A 27,413-nucleotide genomic window follows, 5' to 3' on the forward strand; every position below is an offset into this window, starting at 1 on the left:
TCAGCCCAGTTACATTCCCTTTGGTCGCTCGGTCTACTGGAAATTGAGTTAAGTATTCTTGCAAGGTCAGCATTTTTTACAATATCCGTCAGGTCATCAATTTTGGAAATGGGGTTCATGAAAAGATCATTTGCTTGAACACTTCTAGTTTGTAGGGTCTGATATGCCTTAATGGATTCTTGAATTTCTTCTCTTAGATTTTCAGTGGATATTTGGGTTATTGGGGTCCAAGATTAGAGGGACCAGTAGGTCAATAGCGGTCGACGTGTTGTCCTTGAACATGGTCGTCGTTGACGCTGGTACTATGATTTTATTCACATCCCAAAAGGACGATATTTCACTTAGATCATTGGTTTGTTTAGATAAGGCCACCAACGCGTCTAATGGTCCATATGGTGGCATTAATTGAGGTGCCATCTCTGTAGTATTGGATGCATCTACTTTCTTTACAGTTTGACTGAATTCTTACTTATTTACGTCTTTTAGATCTTTGTTTTTTGGAGCCACTTTGACCAATTGATTTGACTTGATTCATACTACTACCTTTAGGAAGTGTGAGTTTGTTAGAACCATCTGTTTCTTAAATATTATTTGGTCCAAAGAAATCAAATATATTTTTCTTCACCTGAGGTGGATCAATTGTATCTGATGAAACTCCTGATGTCAGGATAGCCTGTGCTGGCCCAGCCATTTGTTGATTTTCAGGTGGTTGATTGGTAAGTCTCGAAAGGTTCATAGAAATCTGCAGCGGAGAAGATTTTTCCGATTCTTCACTGTGTATTTCGGGTTCCTTTACCAGCTCATTGTCATTTTCCGCGGGGGTATAGGGCAGTTTTTCTGTAATATATTTCGATGTTTCTTTGATGTTCCAATTAGGGTCGGCTCTAATCTGTTCTTTTGTTGTGTGTTCAAAGTCAGTCCCATCTCTAGAAGCTTTTCAAAGAGTTTTGATTGTTGGGTCACCTTGTTGTCTAAGACTTCATATAACTTCGCTATTGACAATAACGCTGTGTTCATGGCACTCAGTGTATTGTTCAGGGCTGGAGCCTCAGGAAACAAGAAACGCTTCGATTGAGCCTTTTGAATGAAGAAGTCAGACTCACGGGTTACTTCTTTGAATCTCGTCCGCCGTGGAGTGGGGGCTATGAAAGAAGGTGATTAATCAACCATTTGGGTGTCTGATTGCATTGAGAGATTAGATTGATGAGAATGATTTTCGTGATTACAACAGGACACAGCGTTCTGAGGAATCGCCATGGTTTGTTCAGATTGTTCGAGTAAACTCCGCGTGTGCCCTTCCTGTAACTGTATAAGATCTCCTGAATTCGAGCAAATGTACAATATATCAGCTTCTTGAATTTCAGAGCTGGATGATGTATCCAAAAAATCAAGACCCTCATGATCGATGTCACCTATTAAGGTTAAACATTCATAGGCTTTTCGCAGTTTTACTTGGGCTTCAACTGAGCATATAATAGGCTCCATAATTTGAGAAGTTATTTCTGCGGGTTCAGCTACATCACCCTCACCAGACTTCTGTCTCTCGTTTGTGTATTCTTTGTTTGCTTTGCTCAGAGTTGTTGAGCTTTGCTGCATTTCAATTGGAAGTAGTTCTCTTGAGATGGCCACTGATACTAGAGTGGTGTCAGAGACTTCAGTTAATGACCCTAGGCCAATGATTTGCTCATTTGCTGGTGATTCTCTCTTGTTCATGCAGGTATTTTCTGTGTCACGCATGGTTATTGATCTCTGCTGCTGTTCGACTGAGGAAAATTCAGTTGCAATAGCGGCTGATTCCAATGTAGTGTCGGTTAATTCTGTCAAAATCCTCAGCTCGATAGCTTCCTGGCTAGCTGGTCTGGAAGTTGTTTCAGGCAAGGTTACTCGACCATTAGCTAACTGTAGGTTGAGATCAAGCAAAGGCTTCACTGGTAACATTTGTATTTTAATATGCGCTTGCTCAGAATCTGGATTTTCATTTCTCTCAAGTGTCCATTCTGAGTTTGTGTGGACAAGAGTTTGGACGATAGGGTTGGAAGAGCTAGTGGCCTGTTGCTGTGTCGGCCGGGTTGACTTAGCGCCTAGTGCTGGATTTGTTTCAATAAAAGCATATGCTCCTGTTTGAGTATCAGAATCATAGTGGGAGCGAATGTCAGCTGACAACGATAAGGCACGGCGTAATTTGGCACATGCGATGCCAGGACGCATTAAAGCTGGCTTGGTTAGAGGGCGCTTCACTGCATCCGATTGAACTTTGGTTGGTATAGATGACAACCCCGCCATTGCAGGCTTACCAGATTTCAACGTAAATTTCCTTGCGGTCATGATTTTACGTACGTTGAATTAGAGAGAATATTTAAATAAATTATAATTGTAATTTTCTAATTACAAGAGAGCTTAATGCTCCTAAAAAGTTGAAAAGAGAATGATACGAGTACAATGAATTAGTTAACTTTACAATTCGGAAAAAAAAAGAAGCTGCTTAGGCTGTAGATTAGCACGCTAGATGGCTAGACAATACAACCGCACGGCCGGGATCAAAGAGGGAACACCTCCGCAGTCTCCTGTCTGATAGTCACGCCACCAGCGCCAAACAGCCGCACAACAGCCAGCGGGCTTGTCTCCTCCGGGCTTTAGCTCCGCAAGTGTGGATGGCAGGGTGCTTTGAAGATGGAAATGGTCACGTGATGAATCACGTGACAAGCACAGGCCCTGCCTCCTCACTGCAGCACTCGAGTTCCTGCAAGAGCCTGGTAGCAGCTTGCAGTGCAGGCTGGTTCAGAAGAATGTAAAATGTTCATTTCCACAGGGAAAAGCTGGTTTATTCCAGCAGAGAATACGCAATAACATTCCTAACATTCCAAGCCAAACCCATGCTCTCCTTTGAAAGGTATATATGGAAGTTTGAAACAAAAACAATATCACCCGCCTCCGCTTCCCTGCCAAAATATTGACAAAAGCATTAGCACGGAGGAAGATTCAGTGCTTTGCAACTAGTATGGTGGTGATTTAGCATAGTACAAAAGCATAATTGCATAACATAACTCCAATTATAGAAACACACTAACACCACCTGAAACACAACTATCAGTCTTAATTCCAATGAAGACACATAATTAAAACTTTGTGCAGTCAAGAACAAGTGCTTCTCTTAAAGAGGAGAGAGCCCTGCCTACACATGGTCCTGAATTTTCCCCCAACATTTGACATGGTAGTTCATGAGGTCTTCCTGTCAACCTCTTCCACTTATTTGGACATTGTTCCTACCATTTCAAATGATCACTTTTGAATTCTATCTAAACAATTAATCTCTCTCTCAGTAGCCTGTGGGTTGGGCCCACCAATGTTCCATTTCATCTTACATGATATTCAGCTAATATGTTAAAATCCTGGGATTGCTGCTTGGCAAGAAGGAGATATCAATTTACCAATATACTGCTGACACAGCACTTTAACAGTGTGCGGCACTGTGTGTTTAGTGTTGCCGTGTTTGCTTTATTCCTCATTTCCCTGGAATCTCTTTGTGCTTTCCATTGGAAGGAGGAGCCACTTTTCACATTTATTCTTTACACCAACGCGGAGCGTGACGCGATGTGCAGCACTATTTGTTTAGTGTTTGGTGGCTGGTGACTGTTACAGAAGAAAGTTAACATCGGTTACGGCTCCTTGTGGATTATGCTTAAAGGGTGGAGCGTTTTGACAGCAGCCTTCTGATCATTAATGTAAGTATGGATTAATGCCCCCCTGAAGACACAAAGTCTGAACTTTCAAGAGTAATATATTCAAGGTACCAGAGATAGTTTGAGAACCAGCATGCTCTTTTTGTCTTCTTTTGACCTCCAGTTTAAAAATACTGCATAGCTCTTACACACATGACTTACAGAGCACTGAATAAATGAACATTTCACAGACCGGGTTTTGTAAGAGAGTGACTGCAGGACTTGGCCCTTTGAGCTCCCTGCAGATGAAAACCCTGAAGGAAATTAAATTGTTGGATTATACCTGCATGAGAGTGACTGTGGGACTTCATCCTTTGAACTCTCTGCAGACTAAACCCTGAACGGAGTAACTTTGCTTGAGAATGATCTTTGGAGAGTGGAACAGAGTGAAGTATGGGTATTAGACGCTATAGAGTGCGTTAAGACCACTATTACTATATATGTTTTGGCGGCTGTGTTGTCCAATCAAGGTACAGGTGCACTCATAAGTACCTGTTGATTATATAAGCTAGAAGTGTCTAGATTGGCGTATCGCGCTATGCCCAATATTTGTCAGATTCGCCCCTTATATAAACAGTGTGACAAAAGTCCAAGAATTATATAGGATTTATTAACATAAATCTGTTTTGTTTTTTCTTCAAGAAAGTCAGCCGACACGTGTCTCAACCAAAGTTGTTTTCAAGACAGTTATCCAATATTCTGTGTAAATGATCAATGTAGTTGTACTCGATTATTTGGATGAATCCTAATAAAGCCATTCATCAATATCTGCTGCTGTTGCTCCCCAATCCGTGATGTATTTGAATTAATATTTGAAATGCTGTCATCAATTGTAAGCATGTTGCAAAATACAGGTATCAGCCGTCATGTACCAGAGCCGTGCTGGTCGTCCAAGGGTTAAATCCCAAAAACTGCAGCCGTGTGCCGAACCTTTGGAGAGTGACTGCAGGAATTTTCCTTGGAACTCTCTAAAAAAAGCCCAATTGAGAATGAATGTGACTAGAGTTTGTTTTGCAATGTGCAAAGTTTTAAAACTGCTTATGAATTTTCTTGTTATAATTAAGTGGTGCTTGAGGTTTTTCAAGTACACATTTTAAAAGACACTGTTTGGGCGGAAAAGATGTTGAAAACCTATTTGATGGCTTGTATGTATTGCTGTTTATTGGGATAACCATCTGATACGAATTCTTTTTGATGCTGATTGATACAGTCCCAATTGTACATTTTTCTTTCTCACTTTGAATTTCATTTAGATGTATGACAACCTGCGTAGGAAAATAAAATTGTAATTTTAGTATGCCGGCTTGCTCACAAAGATACCAATCACGTAGTGCGGCGAGCAAAACAGGTTCCACTAATAAGCAGCAATCTACTATTGACAAACAATCTAAGAAAAGAAACCTCACCAAACAGAAACATAAGGCAGGGTTTGTGGACTTGCTTGCCACCCTTATTGGAAGCACTACAGTACCTATGTGAAAAACTAATATGGAACCTGCTGACCAAGCTAAAACTGTCAGTGGGCTGTCTACTTATGAAAGTACTTCAGAGGTGAATACATCTGTTCTTCCCCCCATCAATAATAACTCTTTGCTCAATTTAGTTTTATGCTTACAGAAATGAGGCAAATGAAGTGAATGTTGCTCAACAAAGTACAAAGGGAAAGAAAGGGAAGGCGGAATAACGCAAATAGACTCTGTTCCAAGTACATTTACTAATTTAACTAAGTGCCCTGATTTAATGCGTATTGCAGCTGAATGATATGATCAACCCAGCACAAACCACAATGATTCTTACTCCTCTACTGATAGTTTGGAAGAGGAGGAGTCAAGAGATTTGAAGCAGTTAAGTATCCTAAAAGCCTTAATACGATTTGCACTAAATTAGTAAAAGATCAGCAGATAATAAAAGAGGGCCTGTTGAAACTGGTTGACAGTGTTATTCTCACCTCCTCATATAGAATTTCAAGATAATGCTGATAATATTGGCAGATCAGAGATCATCTTCAACTGTTATTAGTATTTAAGACACCCCTATATCAGAAGTAATAGTGGGTGCTTCCCGAGACTTGCTGATTGGAGCAGCAAGTACAAAACACATTTCAGGGAACCAGGACAATAATAGAAAGAGTGAGGCTAGCCCAAAAAAAAACAGTGATTAAATATACAAAAAAAAGTAAACAAGCAGAGATACAAAATGTATCTCAATCATTGGCATTGTCAACTAGTGACAATATCATTTGCACTGAGAACGAGCATGGGTATGAAATAATCACAACAAGACAGTATAAAGTTTCCTGGGAAGACAGGGAAAGCCAAGCTCCCTCTGGACTTCTGGATAAGTGGATCATGACCCAGGTTAGAAAATCCATCACTGAAGATACAGTTAAAGTTCTTGGGACAAATGCGATTGGCGGTAACAAATGTATGCGTATATAAACAGCGGTGATGGATTACAACCCTCGCTGCTGTTGTGTCATACACACAGGATTAAGACTGAGTGTTGAAAGAGTAAAATCTAGCACACTGGACTTGCTTGAACGGATTAAAGTCAGTAAAAATAAGGTGGGAAGGATAGAAATTGTGGACATGTATGCCAACGGTAATAGTCCATTTCTCAATCGCTGTAATGCACTGGAAATCGTTGTCTTCCACAATTAGGAGCGATTACCACCAGTGATTTTTCGCTAGAGGAAATACCTAAAACTATCACTAAGCAAATTGGGTGTGGCATCACATTCCTTCCCCAATTATACTGGAATTGGGTATGAGTTGATCAAATATGTGGAACTCACAGACCCAAATAAAACAACCCAAAAGGACAGTAGGAAAATAAATTAATTTAACACACTGACTAAGATATTGAAAAGATAGCTGAGAAAGTAGTGGGTGTCAATGGCAATCAGATCCCGCCTCTGGGATAAATTGAAAGACTGGGGTTTTAAACCGGCCTTACTGCACTTTGTGAGGAAAATGTATTCCAACACTACAATGAGAATCCAAATTATACAAGAAGGTTTTCTTAGTGATGCTATCCCTACCAACTACAGACTCAAACAGGGCTGTGCATTGGCCCCTCCTCCTTTATAATCTCTATGTTGCAGATTTGCAAGAAGAATCCGTGAAATTCCATAATTTCCACCTCGTGCAGGCCTCCAACCAATATCCTGGCTTTCATATGCGGACGGCACTCTTAATCTTGACCTAACCCCTGTGGGTTTACAACGAACACTGACGGCCCTTCAGAATTTCTCCCTAGAAAATGTATTGGCAAAAAATTATTAGAAAACAAAAATTATGATATTCATAAAAGGAATAGAAAATGAATGGCTTATAATTGGAAAATTGGAAAGGAACCTATTGAAAGAGTAGATAGCTATACCTATCTGGATATCCTTTTCTTTTAAATGGATAATAGGGATAAATTAGGTAATGATATTACCACTAAAACCTATTGCTATATATAATATAAAGGGGGTCATTCTGCTGAGGGCCTATTCAAAGTGGATAGGGTAAGCATTGTAGCAAGCATATTCTATAGTTTGGAGATCTTCACAGACAAGGAGACTTTGTGGTTGGATCAGTTGGAAGGCAAATTATGGCGACGATCTCTGGGTTTACCTAATTGTAAACCTGTAGAAGCCCCAGCCGCAGTAAACTGGGTATAATCACACTTAGCACTTTAAAGAAAATTAATAGTACTGTGCTTTATGTAAAAATACAGGCAGAAGGGAATCATTTTAACACAATGTTTGGTCATTTTAAACATTTTACGCATGAGCGTTGCCGTTGCCCCAAGATTGCTTTAAAAGGTTGGTTAAAAGGAGGGTTTTTTTATCTGATTGTGTGCGATGCAACCTCCTTTGATAATATTGGCATAGCCATCAAAGAAATTCAAGGAAAAGCGGGTGTATGGGATAGAAATAACAACTTAAGATAGGTTACAGCTAGAACCCTTTATAAGAGATATGTATTCCAGTCTTTTCCGATAAATGCTCCTTTTAAATATTTTCAGATGATTAGAGATGGAAAAACCAGACTTTTCATATTACTTTTATGTCTGGAACTGCTCCCCACCCTATATAGAGTGGTTGTGTGGATGAATATTCCTGTGATGATCATAATTGTAGACTGTGCAAATTGAAGATAGAGGCAGATAGACATTTACTAACGCAATGCACAGGAACCACATACATAACAGATAAGGGATATCATTTTATACAATTTCACATAAATAATCTATACACTGACCAAGCATGGGCTTTCCTATAATCTGGCACCAGAATGGCCCTAAATTACACTGTGTATTGTATGTGGCAGGAAATCAAGATTAGTTGGATATAACATTTTTTTTAAACTGATTGTGGTTATGAAATATGCCATTGTAGTCTTGTATTGTGTAATATCTGTTTTATATAGGTATAATGTGTTTACAATGTATGGTTATGTAATTAATTTCATGAATAGTGTTTAAGGTTTTCTGTAACTAAACACTTAAATAAAAAAGAAATAAAAATGCCATTGGTAATTGAAATCTGGCAGCTGATGTCCAATTTCAAAATTATTGGATGTCAGCCATGCACTAAAAAGCTACATGTGACCAAACAGAATGTAGACTCCATGACACCAGAAACACCAATCCACAGATCCAATCCTAGCTGTCCAACTTGGCTCCGGAATATTTTGCACCTTCACTTACTCTTTGCACTTAGTCTCCAGGCTTCTAGTATGCCTCAGAATAATCTTTTAAAGACTATGTGGACACAAAAAGATGAATAAGGCAATATCAGTTGACCATCCATCGCAAAATGAAGTGTGGCCCACCCCCTAGCCCAAATATTTTCTGCTCCCCATACAGGCCCTAGTTTCGGCATAGATTATCTTGCAGAATGTTTGGTCTATTAAAAACAGAAAAAGTCACTTACCAATAGTGACAAGTGCAGTCTAGTCCATAGTACCTTTTCCTCTAGAATTATGTGTGTCCATCCCTTGGTGACTAGACCAATGCTTTTCACATAGTAAAGCATATATAATTTCCACTATACATTTATTTCGTGACTGGGCACAGAAGCAAGAGCATAGCTAGCCATGCTGATCCTGCCCACCGGCAACGCCTATCAGTCCTTGCATGCCTTTGGGAGAACTAAGCAAATCATTTTAAGGGCATGGAGGGAGGGCATATAGAGAGATTGGGACTATGGACTAGAAGTGCAGCAATCACTACAGAGAGTAACCTTTTCTCACTGCAACGTCCCATCACCTTTCCCCCATAGTAATGTGAGATTGAGTAGAGGTGTAGCTACAAATCTACCCAAAATGTTTTTACAACATTAACAGCCCAAACTTTGCATTTGCTCTAGAACTTGCATCCATGCAGTAATGCTTACAGAAAGCTGAGGGAGAAGCCTATGTACCCACTTTACAGATTATGTTTTATGGCACATTTTGCTGCAAAGCCACAGCAAAGCCTTTGCTTTCTCTGTATGTGCATGGAGGACCTAAGGGACAGGTGTTCCTTGACATTTGCAAGCCTTAAGAAAGCAGACCAAAATCCATCTGGTGATCAAAGCTTTTGAGGGCTGACAACCTGGGCTCTGACCGCCAAGAAAAACAAAGGATTTACAGCTGTCTAGGTAAAACTTAGGAGCTCTCCTTATATCAAGACAATGAAGGGTCATCTCACCATATGTCTGAAGAAATGAAAAAAGGTAGGTGAAACTACTTCCTAGATGATCTGGAAGCCAAAATCAACTTTTGACTAATAGCCGCATGTGTTTTCAATACAACCTTATTCTTGCAGAAGGTTGTATATAGTTCAGAATATAGCTGAATCTGTCTAATTCTCCGGACTAAAGAACCACGACCATAAGCAGTTTTCCACATTACTAACTTCATTTTTATAGAAGCCACAGGCCCACTGAGGTCCCACAAAGGATAAGGGATTTGAACATAGGGTCATTGGCAAGAGACCATCATGGCTGGATTGGCAGTGGAGAAAGGGTGCAGCTGAGAGTTTATGTATCCTCCACTATAGAGGGAGCACTGTTTTTGCATATGATCTGGGAATGCTGCAGGATTCAAATCTTGTGGGTGAGGATGTTGTCCAGATTGGGGGTATGTTGGGCGATGTAATTGTGGCAGACCACACGATTTGCATGCTGGGATTGTGGGGTGAGGCATCCCAGTTGAGATGTGATAGGACTCTGGCCGACATGGCTTTCACAGTAGGCAAAAGAGTCATTGGTAGAGTATGGGGCTCAGGGGATTCCCCCTCCCTGTCTGAGTGGGAGTCCACTATGGATGGATGTATGGAGAGGCTGGTATATAAGAACAGGGGATGTCTGCAAAAACCTGGGAACGTTTGGGGGGGGGGGGCGGTTGAGGGATGGGGAGGAACCCGATTCATTTCCAGGGCCACAGTGGAGGGGATCAGGGGGTTGTCTCAGGCTACAGGGGGGTTTCGTTTTTTGTGTCCAAAGGGAAGGAGGTTTAGGGGTTGCTTTTCAGTACCTGTCGGTTCTGTGTACTTTCTATATTACCACATCAAGCTGTTGTGCGAATGGAAAAGGCAATACAAATTTGTTTATCAAATTGAAATTAGCATAACTTTCAATAATTAAAGAAAAACCAGAAACGATGCAAACCACATCATGGCAAAGTGAACTGTGGGTGCAGCAAGTAAGTAAGCCCTGATAGTGAGACTACAGATATGGGTAATGGGGAATAAACCTACAATGGACGCATTTTTACCAAATATGCACCAGGATTGGTGGCTTGGTCCCAAAAGCATGCTTTTGTAAATTTGGTGTTAATCCATCCAGCTGTTTTTTTTTTAAATGGCCAAAAAGTAGTAAATACATGGGTCCGGTCCGTGGATCCATTGGCTGATTCGGAGTCCGCAGACGCCTCTGGGCCATTGATAATTCAACGGTTGTGACGCCATTTGCAAAGAGGCTGGCAACTATCTAAATACATTTTCTTGTAATATTATTAATGAGCAAGTGTCTATTTGTGTGTGATTAATAATTGCAGTATAGGACAGCCCTTGAATTTGTGTAACATCTTAATAAATGGGGCCCATGATGTTAAAAGAAACCTTGGTGGCATTCCTAATCCCCATTGGTTGCTAACTGTTTTAGTATGCTCACAGTAGACAATATCAGCAGATAACTGAAAAGTGATTTGGTGAAATGCCTGCATATTCCTGCTCTACGCCCGAGAACAGCTGTACATCCACCTGTCAACATCTGATTCTTCTCCGGCCCTCAGAAAATTCAGGGGAAAAGAACCAAGACACTACTGTGTAACGCAGGCATTCTTCGTACTCCATCCAATACACTACAGACCCACCTTGACCATCACCATCTACAACTCAACTACTTTCCATGCTCCACATTTCAGCACTGTTCCCCGTGGCTATGGAACATGGCATGCAGGTAATACATGATATGTTTAAGAACTGTTCCCTACTGTACCCATTTAATCTTTGCCTGTAACCCCTATTGATGTAAAGTGCTCCATTGTTTACCAAAACTTGATTTGTACTCACTAAATATCCGAAGTAGAAGGATAAATGGGGAACAAACTAACACTGGCGCAGTTTTGGGAAGTTATACTGTGTTTACTCAACCTTCCTTGGTATCTACGTACCAGATTTTTTATAAGAAGTAGGTCCCTGCTGGCCTCTCTCTTACCAATTCACCCGGGGGTAGGAAAAGCCCTGTCACTGCATCTTGGTACATCTCTATTAGATGCCATAAGAAAGTATTCAGAATGAGTCTGGCCCACATTCTTATGAGCAGGGAGTCAAGAAGAAACTATTCAAACGAGGAAGCGTGGAAGATTTGAGATTACGATGTCTGTCGAAGCAGGGCCTGCATTATGCATGGGTTGTGGACCCAAAAATCAGAATTGGATCCTTTAATTTAAAGCTGACCTCCTAGCACAGGTCTCTGAAGGTGTCCCTCAACCGCTATAATATGTAAGGGAAAGGCCTACAAATAGAATGAGAAAGTGGGGACTGGACTTTAACCGCCCCAAACATATGTCGCCTGAATAAGAGAAAATTAGGTGTCAGCCACATAGGAAAGGCATGGATGTAAGGGCGGGAAACGCTGCGCATGCTTAAGTGTCGCATTCTTTAGTTTTGCCTCTTTGATTGCACTTGCAGCACCAAAGGAGGCAGAGCAATGCTGTATGCTGGTTCAGATGGATTCAGGAAGGCATGCAGCACTTCGAGACCTTTGGAAAAAAGTTTCACACCACAGAGTGTGGCATAGAGAAAGCAGTAGCGCTGCACTCGTCGAGGACAGAGGGGTATTCTGCATCTCCTGCCTGCCGCACAGCCCCTCTGATGACTGTGGCAGCCGGGCCATGGAAAAGAGCAATCTAAGGAATGAGCAGTGGTCCTGCCCTCCTGCCCCGCATCTTGCTCCTTCATCGTGCCAGTGTGTGCGGGAGATCAGGGGGTTGTCAATATGCACCTATGCTCAGTAGACGTCCATGGCCTGTGGCCACAGATCAATAAAGGAGGTGGCCCAACGTGACAGCATGGTGCTCCCCTCTTCTTCTGTGGCTGCCCCTGCTCTTTTGTACATGGGGATATCATAATGCTAAGACCTGACACGTGATGCGAGCAGCCGGGCATTTGATGGTCACACCTGACATAAGGTGTCAGAACTTGCCATTTGATGAAACGAGCATGAAAGGCCCTGGGTTTTTCCGGCATTTCCAAATATGGTTAAAAAACCTGCCTATTTGATGGCAATCCAAGCATTTGGTGCGAGTACCTGAGCAGGTAACTGCAAACTTTATAATACATTGGGAGTGCATGGGCACTTGCTGGCAATAACTTGTAAATTGTGTAAATGCTTGAACATGTGATGGCAACACTTGTCAAACAAAAGGAGTACCTGAACATGTGATAGTGAAATCTGGCATATGGTGCGAGTACCTGTCATCCGGTGTGAATACTGTGCAAATACTATGGGCACCTGAACACATGATAGATACCTGGCAAATGATAGGTGTACCCAGGCACTTGACAGGAAGGTCTTGCATAGGAGTTTAACACCTGGTCAATTTGAGTGGGTACCTCTTGGAAATCCAGTGTGATATGATATGATATATGATAGGTTATTTATTTATCGCGTTGGAGAGTCCACCATTAGGGGAATATGAGCAAATTCCCAATGCGCTCTGCCACAACCTCGCAGACAGCGTTAAGGAAAATATTGTTAGAAGTAAATATCCAAGGCACTAACTGCACTGTTTTCCTTCAATTATCAGACTCTGAAAGGGATGCAATATTTTGAACCTCGTGCCATTCCCCCATTGCAATAACATACTATTGTCAAACAGACCAACATGCTCATTTCAGTGAGGGGAGGCTGGTCCAGTGTTTTTGATGCATTCTGGGACCTGTAGTTCAGGATTCTATTGGTGAAAAACATGTCGGCATGCCTCAGAATGCACAAAAACAGGATGTACCCCTATTTGTACCATTAATTTAAAAGGTTTGAGACGGCTAGGTGGATGTTGGTCTTTTGGCTTGTACAAGCCATGAAAAAAGATAATCCACAGCAACACACTGGGCATTAATACGGTTGTATTCTGGGACCTGTAGTTCAGGATTTCTATTGGTGAAAAACAGATTTGCATGCCTCAGAATGCACAACAAAAGGGTGGACCCCTATTTGTACCATTAATTTAAAAGGTTTGCGATGGATAGGGGTCTTAGTCTTAGGAGGCTAGCTCAGGGGCAACATGCTCGCCTTGCAAGCAACAAAGGTTCAATCCATGGGTCCGCGCTTAGATACCTCGAGGTATTAAGTGCGTGATAAATAACCAATTACAATTCTGGCTAGTATGCTCTTTGTCTAACCTCAAATGTCCTCCTCCTCAGCCCCCCTCCAGACCTTTTTTCAACTCGGTTTAAGTCCTGTAACCAGTGCCTAGGTACCTAAGGTTATGTGTGTTAAATAGCTTGGCAGGGAATGGAATGTACCCGGATCGTTTGCATACTTTATTCAAATGCTCTGTAGGAAGCAGATGTTTTGATTTCTCGGTTAGTTGACATAGGGAAAATCTGTACATTTGTATCTGCAGTAGTAGGCAGAAAGACGTGTTTGCACTGATGGCATAACACAGACCCGTTCCACTTTTAAACAATTTAAGATTGAGAGATGTCCTACAATGAAGAAGCCGTCTGATACATGTTCCATCTAGAAAGCCAGTGTGGAACGGAGGCAAATGGTTTTTTGTTAGAACTAATAAAGAAGGGGGCATGGAAAAGAGATCGGTCACTGCACACAACATTTATAGATTTTTCAATGGCCTTCAATACGGTCCCGAGGAGACTGCTGTGGGTCAAATTGAACAAATGGGGATGCCCACCTGCCTTACTGCAATTTTGATTGCCTTACACACGAATACCAGTGTGTGTGTCCGTATGGACAGAGCAGGCAATCTGACTACACCAATTAGTACGGCAAGAGGATTGAAACAGGGCTGCCTATTGGCCCCTATTTTATTCCTCCTTTTCCACTCTGATCTGGGTGACGCTTTTATTGACAAGCTACTTCCCATCCAAACTGAACGATAGGAAAATCAACTACCTCCTCTATGCCGACGATGTGATGTTTATGAATTATACCCCAGTAGGGTCGCAGCAGCAGTTGAAAGCCTTGGAGTCTTACGCTGATAGGAACATGTTAACAATAAATGTTTTAAAATCAAAAATGTCTTTTTACAAGGGCAGGGGTAAGCCAGGAAGCACTTTAAGTGGTGTAAAAGGGGTTCCTGTTTAAAGAAAGTGGATAGCTTCACGTACCTGGGTTTCTCAATTCTCGCAAGAGAAAACTGGGTGAGACGGCTAATGGAAAAAAAACAAAAGATAAAGGCCTTAGCCGCTCAGGGTAGTTGTGTTAATAAGAAATTTGGACACTTCTCAATAATCCACATAAGAGTTTCATTGTAAAAAGGTGGTCCCAATGATGACCATGGTAACAGAGGTTTTATTCTTTGCCCTTAAAGGCCAATGTGGCAAGCTTGAGGGGGTCTTTTGGAGAAGAGTCCTGGGATTGCCAGCTAGTGTTCCAGCCGCTGTCCTGAGGTTTGAACTGGGTGTGGTGTCGTTGGAAGCGATAACTAAATGGAAACACTTACATTTCCAACAAAAGATTTGCACGGCGGAAGACAGTTCGATTTGGAACATGTTAAAGTACGGGTTAGATTAATTCCCCGGATTGTCTTACTGATTGGTTCCGTCAGTACCTTGACATTTTAGTTGCTATTGACTCCTCACTGGATTACCTAGTAATGCACCCTCGCAAAGTAAACTAAGAGGTTGTGGGAGGCAGATTGGATTGCTACAATTGACCAGGTAAGGAAGTACCATCTATACACAAATTTATTACTAGACGCCAGACCCTACAATATTTTACCACACTACCTTAGGAGATGTCCGGGGCAATACTGGTGTTCCCAATGTTTACGTTTACGTCTAAGCTGGCTTCCCACAAATTAATTAATAGGTGCTCGTGGGGGAATAGAGCCAGGTTTGAGTGTAGATTCTGCAAAAAGGAGATTATTATAGAAACTCTATCACTTACTGGTAAATTGCCCTGAATTGCTAAAAATGTGTGAAGCCCAGTTCTCGCATCTTTTGAAGGAATTCAGGTCTGTATGGGCTGGGTCTGGCAACGCATCTTTACAAACAAAACCTTCAAATGGTCTCTAGCTGCTATCCATTTTATGAAAGAAATGTTAGCACCCAGGAAAGTATGCTTCTTGTAGAGGGCCCCATTAGATTTGCACTAACTTGTAGGTATTATAAACTAAGATTGTCGTTAAATGTAGATTTGGAAATTGGGTTTTTAACAGAAAGGCTGAGACTGTAATATATGCTAATATTTATTAGCTGATGCATTATTGATAATTGATGTATATATGTGAACAGTTCCTTGAGAACTACAACACAAATAAAGTAAAAATAAAAAAAATATGGTTTTATTTAATTTGGTATGTTCTTTTTTAACATGCATTAAGATAGATAATTTCATAATATTGAACATCTTATGTCTTCCCTATTCAAACTAAATCCCGTCAGATGGTTCATAGCTTAGACCAACTCCATTATCTTCCCACCAGCTGGTGTCAGGCCCTGAGGGCTTCCCACCACCTAGCTCAAACCTCATCTACCTTTACATAACACAAGTGAACTTTCCAAGCCTTAGACTTGCTCTGCTCTAATGATGACATGACACTACCTCTTGGCTTTGAGATGGCTGAAAAGCCTTGTGTAGCGCATTCGAAATCTATTTTTAAATAAATAAATAAATAAAATGAAGCATTGTGATTAAAATAAATCAGTCTAAAAATCACAAACGTTTGCACTGAAAGAGGCCATGACAAATTATCTTAGAGGTTAGAGAATGGGGGTCAAGTTAAGAGGGAACCTAAAATTCTGTGTTAACCTTACAGATACCTGGATGACAGTGACCCATACAGCATTAGTAAACGTATAATACCTGCTTGTGAAGCCATCCTCTCACAACAACCGGAATATTGGGATTTCTCTTGACAGAATGGTCCCTCTTTCCAAAACTGTGAACCTTGTCAGCCTTTTGAATCTAAAAAACACAAAAATATAAGTTTACTCTTCTTGTTGTGAAATAACACTTGGCAACATTAATTACATTATAAGGACTCAGAGCAGTCTTTCTAAAGCAAACTGTCACACCCCCTGCCGTAAACAAGTGTGCGCAGGGGCTGACAGTAACGTCCAGGCCAGGCGGAAGACGGGAGCCATGGATGCAGCAGGTAAGTGTGTTGGTGCTTCTGTGTGTGTATGCCTGCGAGGGGAGGGTCGGGCAGTGGTGTTAAGGGGACAGGAGAGCAAACAGGGATCTGGGGTGACACTCCTCCCACCCCCTGAGTTAAAGAGCGAGGGCATGGGTCGGTTGTAAGGCAGTAGGGGTGGGACAATAGTGACATTTCAGCATATTGAAGGCTGCACCCAAATCAGCTGAAATGAAACAGTCTTTTTTGTGTGCGGCATTTAATATTCGGCAATGCCACAAAGAACCAAACGAAGATGTGACTAAATGTTTTGATTCACATCTTGCTTTGTTTGCTCCTTAATATTTCAGACTCCAAAAAACAGAAGCGAACTGCACTTCACTGCAAAAATGGCATTTAGTTGGAGGGATAAAATTCACGCCCGACAGGCTGTATTTGTACTGTGGGCCAAATGTTGCGCACTAGTAAATTACGCTAGTTTGAAAAAACAAAAAACCTGTGAGGGATTATGCTCTTCTATAATACTATGCAGAGTTTCTTCCACTATAATGCATTGTTATAAAAGATTCCACATTTCAAACTTAAAATACAAACACCGAAAATCTTTTCCTACAATATGGTGCTACAATTCATTAGCTGAAATGTAATATTACATGCAGTAGTTCCAAGTTGGCACACAATGAAAATGCACAAGTAACAATAACTTTGTTAGGCATGTCCAACCATTCCAAGATGGCACCTGTGAATGTTCTTAAACGCAGCATTTGACAACTCTCTCCAAATTACAGAGTTAGACTAGCTGCTACAGAATGGCTTACACTCGGGGCTTTCAGTAGGATGCACTTTTATTCATTTATTTATTTAACATTTATAAAGCGCTCACACAGCCCGCAGGCATCGAGGCGCTGTTACAGGAATTGTTTGTTTTTCTTAGTTGTGTTTTTTTTTGTCTTAGTTACGTATTTATAACGCGCTTAAACACCCAGAGGTTTCTAAGCGCGGACCCGGGGATCAAACCTGTTGTTGCTTCGTGTCGTCTTGCTTCCAAGACGCGCACACTGCCGCTGAGCTATCCTCCCGGGACGATAGCTGTGTCACGGAGAAACCCTCTACATTCAGCTGCAAGAGCTTAAGCTCTTTCCTGCCATGCTTTAAAGGCAGTCCTCCTCTGTACCCACAATAGACCTTACAGATGGCACCTGCACTCATAACTAGCTCCTAAGCAACAGTGTTTAACTATGTTTCTATGCCATTTATATTTTTTATTACATATTAAAGTAGAGTTAAATTTGCTTTATTTTTCACGTTGTTATTTTAAGTGTTCTTCATATTTGAGGACTTATGTTGGCTACCACCCACCCAATGCAACAGCTACCCATCATACTGAGGCCTGCCATGCAATATACTGAGACCTGCCATGCAACAGCTACACATCATACTGAGACCTGCCATGCAATAGCTACCCAGCATACTGAGACCTGCCATGCAGCAGCTACCCAGCATACCGAGACCTGCCATGCAACAGCTACCCAGCATAATGAGACCTGCCATGCAACATACTGAGACCTGCCATGCAACGGCTGCACATCATACTGAGACCTGCCATGCAACATACCGAGACCTGCCATGCAACAGCTACCCAGCATACTGAGACCTGCCATGCAACATACTGAGACCTGCCATGCAACAGCTACCCAGCATACTGAGACCTGCCATGCAACATACTGAGACCTGCCATGCAACAGCTACCCAGCATACTGAGACCTGCCATGCAACATAATGAGACCTGCCATGCAACAGCTACACATCATACTGAGACCTGCCATGCAACAGCTACCCAGCATACTGAGACCTGCCATGCAACAGCTACACATCATACTGAGACCTGCCATGCAACATACTGAGACCTGCCATGCAACAGCTGCACATCATACTGAGACCTGCCATGCAACAGCTACGCAGCATACTGAGACCTGCCATGCAGCAGCTACCCTGCATACTGAGACCAGCAATGAAACAGTTACCCAGCATAATTAGACCTGCTAAAGCCTGCTCCAATCGGAGGCACTCTGGACAGCCCCAAAAGAAAGAAATGGGACAAACAGTATTTTATGTATTCGTTTGGAGATGTACAACATGTATGTTGCAATACAGTCACTTCAAAGTGTTGGGGTTAGTGGGGTGGGGGAGAGGCGAGTTCAAGGTCTCTATTGCAGGGAAGCTTTCTGGGCCACTTTCCCGATTTTGACAAAGAGGCAGGGTAGTTAAGAGATCCATAGAGAGGGTCAGAGAAGCAAAAGGGGGAAGAGTCAGAGGTCATTAGCAGCGAAGACCTGATAGGGCCGCATCCAGAGTCTGACTTGAAAGGCAGACATGAATGAAAGAAAGACACAACAAGAAAAAAAGGGAGGCAACACCAAATGTGAACAAAGAGCTAGACAAAGCAGAATTCCTACAATCATTGCTAGCCCCCAGCTCATAGGAGGTATGAAACAAGGTAAATGCTGCACAGAAATCAATAACATTATGGACTAGGAGGCGAGGGCATAGAGGACAGGGGTCAGTTAGAAACATGGGAGAGAACAAAGTGCCCCAAGGTCACATGATGGTGGTAGTTTCTGGGCATGATGTGTCAATTTGCTGGGGCTTGAACACAATGCCATATTGTTGTTGCTTAGACTAGGGACAGGATTGTACTAGTCTGGCATCTTTAAAAAGTATGACCCTGTCCCAATTTTATGAAAGGTCAATGTAGGTCGATGACTTGGATTTTCTGAAAAACATGGCAGTGATGTCGAGGGGGCGGAGCCATTCCTCAAGGAAGAACAACTCCTGTGCTGCGGTCCGGGGCGGGGAGGACAATAGAAGTGGCGGAAGCTTGCAAAATGAGGCCACAAGCCAGGTAAAGGAATGAGGGGAAAGACATAAAATGGGGGCAGCCATCTGTGGGCTTGTGCTCCCAGGGGCATAGAAAGGAGCCAGTCTCAGGAGATTTCATCTTTGCTGGTTTACTTGCGACTGCCCAGGAGTTTCCAACAGGCAGCGTCTTTCCTCCCTCCCACCCCACATGGAACGACTTGCAGCAGGGGGCAAGGAAGTTTATGCGGAGAAGCAACCATCGCAATCTCAGGGAGGTATACAGGCAACCAGTTGAACTGTAAAGACTATAAAGTGAGCTTGATATGAATCAGTAGGGGTTTCCGCTCCTCCCGGGCCCAGTCTCCCTCTGAGGACCAACGGTGAGTGGGCTTGAGGAAAGGAAGAGAGCTCAGCTTCCCCCCCCCGTCATGAACAGCACTCCTTCAGCGCAGGACCTCCTGCAAGGGTAGGCAGATCGAAGACATTTTCGGTTGGGGGAGCTTTGGCCTAACAAAGTTGTTAATCAGGGTGAAGCAAGGAATTTGTGATTTAGTCAGCTGGTCGCTGCACAAGAATAACAATTTGTTATAACAAGTATGTTTTGCAGTGGTGACAGTCATGAAGTAGATTTGAATAAGTCCGATTGCTGTGTAAATGTAATAAACTTGTAGCCTTTTAAGCCACAAAGAATAAACTGATTGGCATTCTGTATAACGCTATAATGAAGGCGCAGGTATGGGACCCATACACAAGTATGGAATCCGGCCCTTGCTTGCTTGTGCTACTTTGAAAGCTGGAAATGGATTTGGCAGTCTCATGAAGGCCGCATCAGGGTTATAGGGCCTCTGACAGGGCGACCTTCTAGTATATGAGTGATCGTGAATGCGTTCCTAGATAACTAAGCATGATTAAACTGTACTTTACTGTAATGTTTAGCTCTCCACACATTTCTACTCATTTCTGTTACTAAGCACCCCTGATGTCCATTGAAACAGTGGTACTGTATACTATGGACAGCCTCTCGCTTCAAAATGCTCAAAAAAAATGAATACACATTATCCAGATACAAAAACGCATACACACAGTTTTCATTTAAAAACGACAAAAAGTCATACAATCCTGCAACGAGTGTACTATTTACCTTCCTATATTTACCGAAGATGTATTTCCTTTTACAGAAGTGGAAAAGACTAAGCTGATTTCGCTTTCAGTAGTGCATCGGTTTCCCCGCAGAAGCTGCCCAAGGAAGGGGCTTACGAGGATGAAATCTACTAACTAAAAGATGGTCAAATCATCCTGCCAAGTAGGCGTGCAGCTTGTTAATTTTTAAATATGAGAACACACACAAGAGAAACTAAATTGTTCACAACAGTTCTGAGTGAATTCATTGTGAAACTGAAATAGAAACAGGATTTAAGATGACGGTTTGGCTCACGAAGAACAGATGAGCATTTTAAGTGCAAAGGGCGAGTATGCTCCACCTGAATGCCGGGAAGAAATCCTCGTAGGGTCCGCCCACCGACGCATTTAATCAAACAAATTGCTGACAATTTACAAACAGCACGTGCAGCGAATACATGAAAAAATAAAAGATTATTAAAAAAAAAATGAAGAGACTATTTGAAATGTGGACATCTAGCCATCTGTGAAAGGCCGGCAGCACACGGATGTAAAACGCTGCCTGTGACTGGGCCGAGAGGAAACCGCATCCAATGAAATGCTACTGTACAACCCGGCATGAATTGTTAATGTGCAGGAAGGGATTTCAGGCCGATCACTGAGACCAATGAATCATTGAACACAGACACCATCTAAAAATGTAAATTAAAAGAAGTACAGAAGGCTCCTTTTCCATTTATCCCCTAATGAAGTGGTGCGAGGCGAGGCGGCTGCTGGGATCCGTTCTGCTGCCAAGGCTTTCAGACATTAGAAATGAGATGTATTGATCTGAAATTGTATGGAGCAGAGTTTTAGTTCATATGTGGTGCTTTTGAGGACAAAATATGAACATATTTTGTGCAAAGTCTGCAAGTGCCCTTAGTTTTGGCATTGGTGTAAAGTGCCACCTAGAGTTGCAGCTCATGAGTAGTTCTCTTCAGAGCTGCCATTGTTTTGGCACATATATGGCGCATCGGTGCCACGTAGAGAGCGCTACAGATAATGGCTTATGAACCAACAGTAAAGAAATAAACCCAGTTCAGTAATAGTGCTTTAGCTGCTAAGTGGCATCTCCCCACCACCTAGTGAGGTTACAGAGCTTGGGGTGATAGGTGGCACTTTAGCATCACCCTTAGTTTTGGCTCATAGGTGCGCTTTATTCTCCGTTAATGTGCTTTCGAGCTGTGCCAGTCACCACTGTACTGGTCTTCTATAGCCAGTCTTGCCTGTGAAGGTACATATGCTGCCCCTGCCTGCCCCAGTAACCAGATCATGGTCTGCGGAGGGCAGGAAAGGGTAAAAGGTGAGGGGATGGAAAAAGTGGGACTAGGACAGAAGTACGCAGATCAAGAGTTGGAAGGATACAAGTGTGCTGAAGGAGTAGGTATGTGATGGGGAGAAGTAGGGTGTGGGAGGAATCGCGAGCAGTGGATGAAAGCGGAATGGAAACAGTGGGAAAAAAACATAATGGTAACCAGCGTTTTCCAGTTAAGGCAGTTTCCAGTACTTGTTGAGCAGTATTCGAATTTTTCACAGCATGGCTGTGCGATAGGCTCAAGGTTTGCTCAAGTGCGCCCCCAAAGCTTGGAGGTTTAACACAATCCTTCCCAAGCTCTGGTGTAATAATCTGGGAGTGGCCCAGGTGTCAAGTCCTAAAAATTAAAGTGGGGGACTCATCAACAAACTCAATTGGATGTAATGTCACCAGAAATTAGCAAATCAAGGTGAAATATGCACATTTCATTAAATTGGCTTTGCATAACCACCCAAATTGCACAGGACGAATAGCATTTGCCTTTCATAAAATCAACACACACAAAACCAAGAGAGGCTCTTTTCTTCGAATAGTGTTTTTGAAAACGTTAAAAGGTGTGCATGTTTTAAACTCCAAGAACAAATACAAATGTTTTCCCTGGAACTTGCAGTACCCACATGGCACATTTCACCTTTAGTTTATTTTTCGCCAGGGGATGTAGTGCAGTGGTGAAGTGTCTGGCCTGCAAACCTGACGACTGCAGTTCGATCGCTGAGGTCGGCTTTAATTCATAAATTCAAAGAGAACAATCAATGTTTCTCATTTTAGCTGGAGGATGTTAAGGGGGGGGGGAGCTGAGCCACCTGCTGAAAAAAGTGGGTGGACTCTGTCCACCCTCGTGTACCCTGGACTTGAGCCCTGGGGGAGTGCCAAGCCATATAGCAGACACGTCAGAGCAAGGAATTGACTGTGGAAAGGTGGGTATGGGGAGAAAAAAGATAACACCAGAGATGAGACTTATAAAACTTGGTCCAGTGGTGCAGGAGAGAATCTGGAACAGTACATTTCTTAGAGGGCATATGCCCCAAATCCAGACTGGCATGCAGTCCACCAACAATGATGGTCTTTAAACCTTCAACAGGACGCACGTCAAACCATGTCCACAAATACTCAAGCCACCAAAAGTGAGGAATGGGTCCTCTTGTAGGAAGCAGGAAATTAATTGAGAAAACGTACTGTATATAGTGGGTAAACACAATCTTTACTACAATCCATTCAGTACTAAAAGTGCCTCCGACATTCAAGCAAGATATGCATATATAAAAAAAAATATTGCCGACATAATACATTCATCTATTTAAGTATTCACATACAATAAGAATCATCCAAACATTCAAATGCTAAGTCACCTAAAAAAATAACTTAATTTTATTTATATATTATATAAAAAACCTGAAGCCACAGTAAACATACATTTTCTATGACATTTTTCCAAGAATACCTGGTCACTTAGTTTGACTCTGGCAGAGGCGCTGGAATAGTTATCAGCGATGGGGAGACCTGGGTTGGAAGCCGAGATATCTTTTTTAAATTTCTTCTCATCAGGCTTAGTGAGAAGGGAAGGATAGTTGATAGAGAAGCACCACCATTAGTTTTGAGTCATAGGTGGCGCTTTTGCACCATTTCCTTTGGCTCATTTTTGCTGGTTCACCACCTTATGGCGAGGATACATAGTTCTGTATCATAAAAGCCATTTTAGTGCCATCATTCGTTTTCTTTCTTCAGTAATGCCTTAGCACCAGAGGAAGCCAAGGATATTGTTTAGTAAACACTAAAAGTCAAGCACCCCAACATGCTTTCACAATGCCTGCAACAAAGGATCGAATACCAACAGCTCACAATCAACAATCCTTTATTTTAGCATGGCAACAGTGAGAGTTGAACATTTTTTCGCTCTAGCTCAGAGCTTCTTCACAGAGTGTTTGGGTGTTAGCTCATACATATAGGGCCTCATTACGAGGTGGGCGGAATGGGTTTAATGACGCCAGTAATGGTGCCGGTAAACCCATTCCGCCCTATTACGAGGTTCCCTTGCGGGACCCGCTATGCACGTCTGATCAGACCAGACATCCTTTGCGGGTCCCACAAGGACACCAGCGAGCTAATAACGGGCCCATTATTAGCTCCCTCCCCATTCCCATTGAGCTCTATGGGGGCTCAAATGGGAATGGGTTTTTTGAATGAGGAATTACCAGGTCCTCCAAGGTTGGAATGACCCGGTAATTCCTCATTCAAGGAACCCAGACCCAAGTTTGGAAGCAGCCATGGCGCTAATAGCACCATGGCTACCTCCAAACTCGTAATGAGGCCCATAGTCTTTAACTTAACTGTTTTTCATCATAGTCCGGTTTCTGTTTCCATGCTGACTATTGGGAAAACTTGGGAGCTATCTTTTTGTCTGGCAGACTCACTCTGCAGCCATCTTTAGGGAAGTTGACATAGCACGTACATTTCAATGCACATTGTACAATATTGTACTAAACAAAGTTTTATAAACTGGATACTTTTGGCCAAATTAATTCTCTAATTTAAACTTGCAGCTTAAACACTTTATATTTGATTACTTATTAAATGTTTGTTCAGAAATGGCACCAATAAATTAGCTTTAAATTCCATATTTTCTATGTCACTTCCTATAGATCACTTTATATATTTTAACTATGTTGCATTCTAAAAAAACAAAATCTATGTTCAAATCTCTACTGTTGCAAAACGACATACCAAAATCAAAGTGATTTACCAAATCTAATCTAAAATGACACACTGAGCAATCAATATTATACAATTCAATTTATAGGACATCTTTTATCCAGTCTAGTCATTTCCCTTTTTAAAGCTTCTTTTTTTACGGTTTAAAATGTTGCATGAATTAGACAGTGTCCAGGAGGAGTGCAGGGATCTGCTGGAAAGCCCCCAGATGCTCACACCAGAAGAAATACAACCGGCTACGGAAAATGGCCCAATGCACCTCTTGCAGGGATAACAAGGTTCATTGCCAAACAAAAGGAAAAAGCAGCAACAAAGTACTCTGCGGCCATGGAATATTCTGCCAGAATCTGCAAGAGCAGCATATTTTAAAGATGCGTAGCATTATCAGTGAAATGAAATATTTTATTTATATCGTGCTCATACACAAGTATTACAGTGCGCGACCAGACAAAGGGAGGGGAACAAGGGAGAACAAAAGCAACGATCATAGTAGGCCCAGTGACATTGAGAACGTGCAAGTGCATGGAAAAGGGAAAGGGGGGAAAGTGCATGCATGGGGGGAGAAGTGGAAGGTGCGGAGAAGTGGAAAATGAAGAACAGAGGAGAGAACAGAACAAATAATAAGTAAAATAAATAAATAAAGGCGATAAGCAGTGGTAGTGAGGCCAGCAAGTGGCAAGTGCAAGATTAGTCAGATAGGGTATATCTGATAAGTGCAGAAGGAAAGTGGGAGGGGGAAGGTATGGGTACAGATACAGTCCCCAGTGCAAGGGGTGGCCCAGAGGCAGTGAGGAGGGTGGCGGGGTGAGCAGGTACCTCGGCCCGAATGACAGAGGGTGGCGAGGTGAACAGTGCCAAGAGAGAAAACAGATCAGCAGGGAAGAAGGGCGGCAAAGGCGGAAGGGAAGAGGATGGTATTGAGGTGCTTCTGGAACCGGAGATGGTTCTCCTCAAGTTTCAAGGTGGCCGGAAGGCTGTTCCAAAAGGAAGCCCCAATCGAAGACAAAGATCTACTCCCAGCTCGTTTCTTTGAAAAATGACTGACCCTGAGGGAGTTAGAAGCAGAGGAGCGAAGGGCTTGAGAGAGGAGGTATTTACGGAGGGATAGTTGAATGTATTTGGATCCGAAAGCCTAGTGGACAATGCAGAGGGTTTTAAATGTCATCCTTGTGTCCACTGGGAGCCATTGAGGGGACTTCAGAGCTGGAGAGATATGATCCCAGAGCCAAGGACAAGTCTCCCAGTCCGTCCTGTTCTGGATTAGTTGTAAAGGGCGGAGAGTGGAGGCAGGTAGATTTAGAAAGAGGCTGTTACAGTAGTCCAACCAAGAGAGAATGCAAATTAAAAGAGAAATACTGTAGATTTTTGAATTTCCGCCTTTATTTTAGAGAAATGAAAGAAAAAAATAAAGAAAAAATTAAATCGATTGGATGGTCTGCATAACAATCACTGGTTTATTTCTTTTTGAAATTCAAAGTAATTGTAAAGTCTATAGTTTTGTATTTCCAAAGCAGTCACTGAATTTGTGTTATACATTCAGTTGGTTTGTAAATACCTTTGGTAGGCTTCAAAATTTTAGCTGGTTTGTAGGTACCTTTAGTGAACTTCAGTTTGTTACGTTTTTTCCGAATTCTTATTTTGTTGTTATTGTCCTTGCATTTCCAAATAGTAGTCACTGTGTTGTGGGAAGATAACTTGGTTTTTTATGGAGGCACCTCAACACGTGTTTCCCCGTCTATGTTTGTGATGGTTCTTCAGGAGGTTCCTTTTTAAACTGTGTTGTTTGTTTAAGAAACAATAGTTTTCCCAGAAGTCACTATATGATTGTATAGAGTTATGCAAACAATCTTGATATGTTCCTTCTATGGTTTAAAGGTTTGTATTTTCTGTGTTTCTTAATTTTCAGCCAGTCTGCTGTAAGCCGTTTTCCACCTTTAGCCACGTTTGTGTGCTTTTAATGTTGTTGCCTTTTCCGTTGTGTTAAAATCATATATCCACTATGTGAAAAGTTTGTTTGCCTTTAATTCCATTACCTTTGCAATTCTGTTAGCATCTCAAATCTCTTTCCCCTCGCTGTGCGCCGATCCTCGGTTTATTCGAATCAACCTAGAGAGAACCAGAGCTTGGGAGACAGTGAGCTTCTGGAGGAAGGAGAGGAAAGGCAGAGTACCTCTAAGAAACTGCAGCAAAAAGTTACTTTTTTGAGACATCAGAGATGTGTGTGGAGAAGGAAAGTGTGGAGTCAAAGATGACCCCAAGGTTCTTAGCCTCGTAGGTAGGGGTAGGAGGAGGGGCAAGGGAGGCCGACCAGAGAATGAGAGGAAAGGATGGTGAAGGTGTACCATTGAGGAGGATCTCGGTCTTTTTGGCATTTAGACAAAGATTGTTGGCGGCACACCAATTTAAATGGCAATTAGGCAATCAGAGATGAGGAAAGGAGAGGAGGTGGCTGAAGGAAGCCTGAAAATTAGTTGGGTGTCATGAGCATAGCAGTGAATGTTTGAGCAGAAAATGGAAATTCAGTAGGTGAGAGTTGCCAGGTATTGGTTGAAAAGCCAGGGTGAGAGGTTAGACCTCTGGGAAACACCACAGTTAGAGAGGGAGATGGAAGAATGTAAGGACCCAAGTTGTACCTAGGAGGGTCGATCAGACAGGAAAGAGGTTAGCCAGGCCAGAGCCTGATCGGTGATAGCCAGGTTGTCACAGAGACGATTGAGCAGAGTGGTATGGTTGACCGTGTCAAAAGCAGACGAAAGATCAAGTAGGATGAGGACAGAGGGAATGTTGGAGTCAAGATTGGAGAGCAGGTCTTCACAGAGTTTCAGGAGAGCAGTTTCTGTGCTTCTGGCAGCT

At 42.3% G+C, this 27,413-nt stretch overlaps 1 protein-coding gene across 8 annotated transcripts in view; it reads right to left on the bottom strand.

Annotated features, from left to right (window-relative positions):
• Nucleotides 1-27,413, bottom strand: part of PLEKHA7 (pleckstrin homology domain containing A7) — a 1,516,580-nt gene that overhangs the window by 557,164 nt on the left and 932,003 nt on the right. For all 8 annotated transcript variants that reach the window (XM_069623767.1, XM_069623765.1, XM_069623764.1 and 5 more), the window contains one exon: nucleotides 16,249-16,350. In XM_069623767.1, coding sequence (XP_069479868.1) covers nucleotides 16,249-16,350 — 102 coding nt within the window. The remainder of the gene's footprint in view (nucleotides 1-16,248; nucleotides 16,351-27,413) is intronic.

This window comes from Ambystoma mexicanum, chromosome 11, assembly GCF_040938575.1.
Source record: "Ambystoma mexicanum isolate Mex_15411 chromosome 11, UKY_AmexF1_1, whole genome shotgun sequence".
NCBI classification, from domain to species: domain Eukaryota; kingdom Metazoa; phylum Chordata; class Amphibia; order Caudata; family Ambystomatidae; genus Ambystoma; species Ambystoma mexicanum.